A 2,813-nucleotide genomic window follows, 5' to 3' on the forward strand; every position below is an offset into this window, starting at 1 on the left:
GGCAAAGCTTAACTATTTTTCACAGTGCATGGGCATGGCTTTCCATTTAATTTTTTCCCTTTTGTAATCATCTAGACTATTTGGTGAGTATCTCTGTGCCCTCCCCCCAAATGATTTTGTACTTGTACTGTTGCTATTAAACGTTCAACGTATAAAGTACATAATGCATGTACTGATCAACGCAACTGTCTACCCTCCTCTATATTTGTGGTGGGGAGAGTGGTAGGTAATTCCTGATTTAAATAGATTATTATGAGTGAGTGCATTTGATCAAGTGATTCTTGTGTCTCTACAGCATGAGTCTCAGTCGAGGGAACATACAGGAGGCTAATGAGCACCTCAAGCAGCTGCACCAGAAAGTGTTTGAACTCGAGAACCAGATACAAATGCAAGCCATGCACATTGACGAACTACAAAAGACAAACTTTGAACTCCATAGAAAACTTCAGGAGACCGCCTCTGAGAAAGAAAGCGAAACTACATCAGAACTGAAAAAACGACTCCAAGACTCGGAAGAGCAGGTAGTAAAGCTTCTCTCAGCTGCCCAAGAGAGAGATGTGGCCATGGTGAGGTTGGAGGAGAAATCAAGACTGTTTTACGAGGCAGTGGAACACAAGGGCGCTCTTGTTAAGATAGTGGAGGTGTTGGAAGAACTGAGTAGAGACAGTACTGTGGAGAATGTTAGCAAGAATAGCGAACAGTAAAGTGGCTAGCTGGAATTGGCTGGTCTTGATTTTATTACTACCCATTTGACTGTGAATGATATGCAAAAATCATTATTCATTATGATTTGTACAGATTTGCAGGTCACCTTTATATAATTTATTCTAAATGTGTACATGCAGTGATCATGATCTCTCACAAAACTACTTGCAATATTATTATAGAGTGGCATCAACAATAGTTGGTCTTCATTTTCCGATGTAGTTCTTGGTCCAGTGAAGTCCCTCCTCGGTTGTTGTGGCAGGAATGTACTCGCACGCCAACCACCCCTGATAACCCATAGACTGCAGGGCATCGATGAAGAAGGGAAAATTAACTTCCCCCTTTTCATCTGGCTCGTGTCTTCCAGGCACTTGGCTTATCTGAATGTGATCTGCATAACACAATGAGGCCATTGTAACACACACACACACACATACACATACAAGACAATGAACTGGCCAGCAAAACACGGTTTTTGTATATGCATGCAGTCCTTAACTAAGGGGGGGGGGGGTTGCAAAGAACAAGTATATAATACGTAGCTATATATGAATTGCTTACCTACATACTGAAGGTGGCTCCTGAGAAACTCAGTGAGATTGCCGTCCATTCTCTGTGCATGGAAGACGTCCTGCATGGAGTGTGGGATGAAGTGTGTGTGTGGTTGGGGGGGGGGTAAATATGGTAGAACTTACAAACTCCAACTTGACATTTGGGTAGTCAACCTTCTTGAGAATATCAACAGCTACAATGTAGTGGATATAGTAAACGATCACCAAGATATGATTAATGTATCCACGTTACCCTGTTGCTGGTGTGTCAAGAAGTAGTTGGGTATCACAGAGATGGGTTCGATTAAGACTGTTATGTTATGCTGAGGAAAACAAATAAAAGCAGTCAATTTATTAAAAGGCACACAAGAGTTTCACCTTTGCACACTCTTGAGCTGCATGCTTCAAGTTAGCAATGAATGTCTGCTCAGCGTTGTCACGAATGGAAGGATCAACTGCCCCAGTCAGCATATGCACCCTGGGGGCACAAACATAATCCCTGAAGCCATACATCGCATTGCTAGCAGCTATATAAGATTGCAGATAGTGGGTAAGAAGGGGGGAAAGAATGGGAGATAGTGGGAAAGAAAAGAGGAAAGAGAGAGGGGGATAGTGGGAAAGGAGGAGAGAGAGAGATTGATAAAATTTATGTTTCTGTAAAGCATAATTGTCACGCACTTTAGAATACGTACCGTGGACACTTGAGAGCCACTGCATACTCAATGGCAGTGCTCAGGAATGTCTTGAAGTCCTCCTCTCTCCCAGGCACAGCTGCCACCCCGTACTCTCCAGGGGCTCCTGTAGGTGGGTGGGCAGGGGGTGACATAGAGTAGGTGGGCAGGGGGGTGACATAGAGTGGGTGGGCAGGGGGTAACATTGGGTGGGTGGGCAGGGAGTGACATAGAGTGGGTGGTAACCAGACAACACAACACTGGGGCTCTACAGGCTTAACGCTTGAAAACACGACTGTCAAAGGGAGGAAAGGCAGTATAAATACAGCGAATCTCATTTGCAGCTAAAACAATGTTCACCTTCTTCTTTTGTATGCAGTTAGATTAATAGTACTGCCTGACAATCATTCCTCAGCCTCATGGAGGCCAACCCCTCCCCTTTTTCAATAAGCAAGTTGCAGGCTATATACATCCCCCATAGCAACTGCTGAGCTCACCATTAGGTCCACACAGTCCCACAACCTCCACCCCAGCTCTCTCCTTAGCCATCACCAGCTCCTCTTTTGAAGAAGTTGAAACGACATCAGCTCCAAACTCAACTCCGTTGAAACCTGATAATTTCACACATAGAGTGATAGATCATAAACCATAAAAGCATTGTGTATCATAGTTGGCCTAGATAGCTTACCATTCCTGGAAGCAGCTTCAAATCTCTCCAAAAGTGGTTGCTCCTTGAACAGAAAGGACAGGTTAGCTGCTAACTTGAGTGCCATGTTGCCGAGATTGCGCATGTGCACTTCTGCACAAAGAAGGGTGGGGCTGCCTCTTTGCACCAAGGAAATTATATTAACACTACTTGAAGTGCTATGTTTTTTGACAACTAAAG

General features: G+C 44.1%; 2 protein-coding genes across 2 annotated transcripts; one reads left to right on the top strand and one right to left on the bottom strand.

Moving 5' to 3' along the window:
• The first annotated feature begins 296 nt into the window (after window positions 1–296).
• LOC135335205 (uncharacterized) lies at window positions 297–704 on the top strand. The gene has a single exon (XM_064530624.1). It carries the CDS (start codon window positions 297–299, stop codon window positions 702–704), a length of 408 nt encoding a protein of 135 aa, XP_064386694.1.
• A 56-nt stretch (window positions 705–760) lies between these two features.
• LOC135335395 (putative hydroxypyruvate isomerase) lies at window positions 761–2,745 on the bottom strand. The gene is made up of 8 exons (XM_064530887.1): window positions 2,616–2,745; window positions 2,425–2,538; window positions 1,949–2,054; window positions 1,635–1,734; window positions 1,510–1,579; window positions 1,401–1,450; window positions 1,267–1,336; window positions 761–1,096 (listed from the first exon to the last, which is right to left on the bottom strand). Exons 1-8 carry the CDS (start codon window positions 2,716–2,718, stop codon window positions 912–914), a joined length of 798 nt encoding a protein of 265 aa, XP_064386957.1. The 5' UTR covers window positions 2,719–2,745; the 3' UTR covers window positions 761–911.
• Window positions 2,746–2,813: the final 68 nt, after the last annotated feature.

This window comes from Halichondria panicea, chromosome 4 (genome assembly GCF_963675165.1).
Source record: "Halichondria panicea chromosome 4, odHalPani1.1, whole genome shotgun sequence".
In the NCBI taxonomy this organism is placed as follows: Eukaryota; Metazoa; Porifera; class Demospongiae; order Suberitida; family Halichondriidae; genus Halichondria; species Halichondria panicea.

Coding starts and splice junctions, on each gene's coding strand:
- LOC135335205 (XM_064530624.1), top strand. CDS start 297: ATGAGTCTCAGTCGAGGGAACATACAGGAGGCTAATGAGCACCTCAAG.
- LOC135335395 (XM_064530887.1), bottom strand. CDS start 2,718: ATGCGCAATCTCGGCAACATGGCACTCAAGTTAGCAGCTAACCTGTCC. Junction 1,735..1,948: donor GTGGCTCTCAAGTGTCCACG/GTACGTATTCTA, acceptor TTGTGCCCCCAG/GGTGCATATGCTGACTGGGG. Junction 1,580..1,634: donor CAGCTCAAGAGTGTGCAAAG/GTGAAACTCTTG, acceptor TGTTTTCCTCAG/CATAACATAACAGTCTTAAT.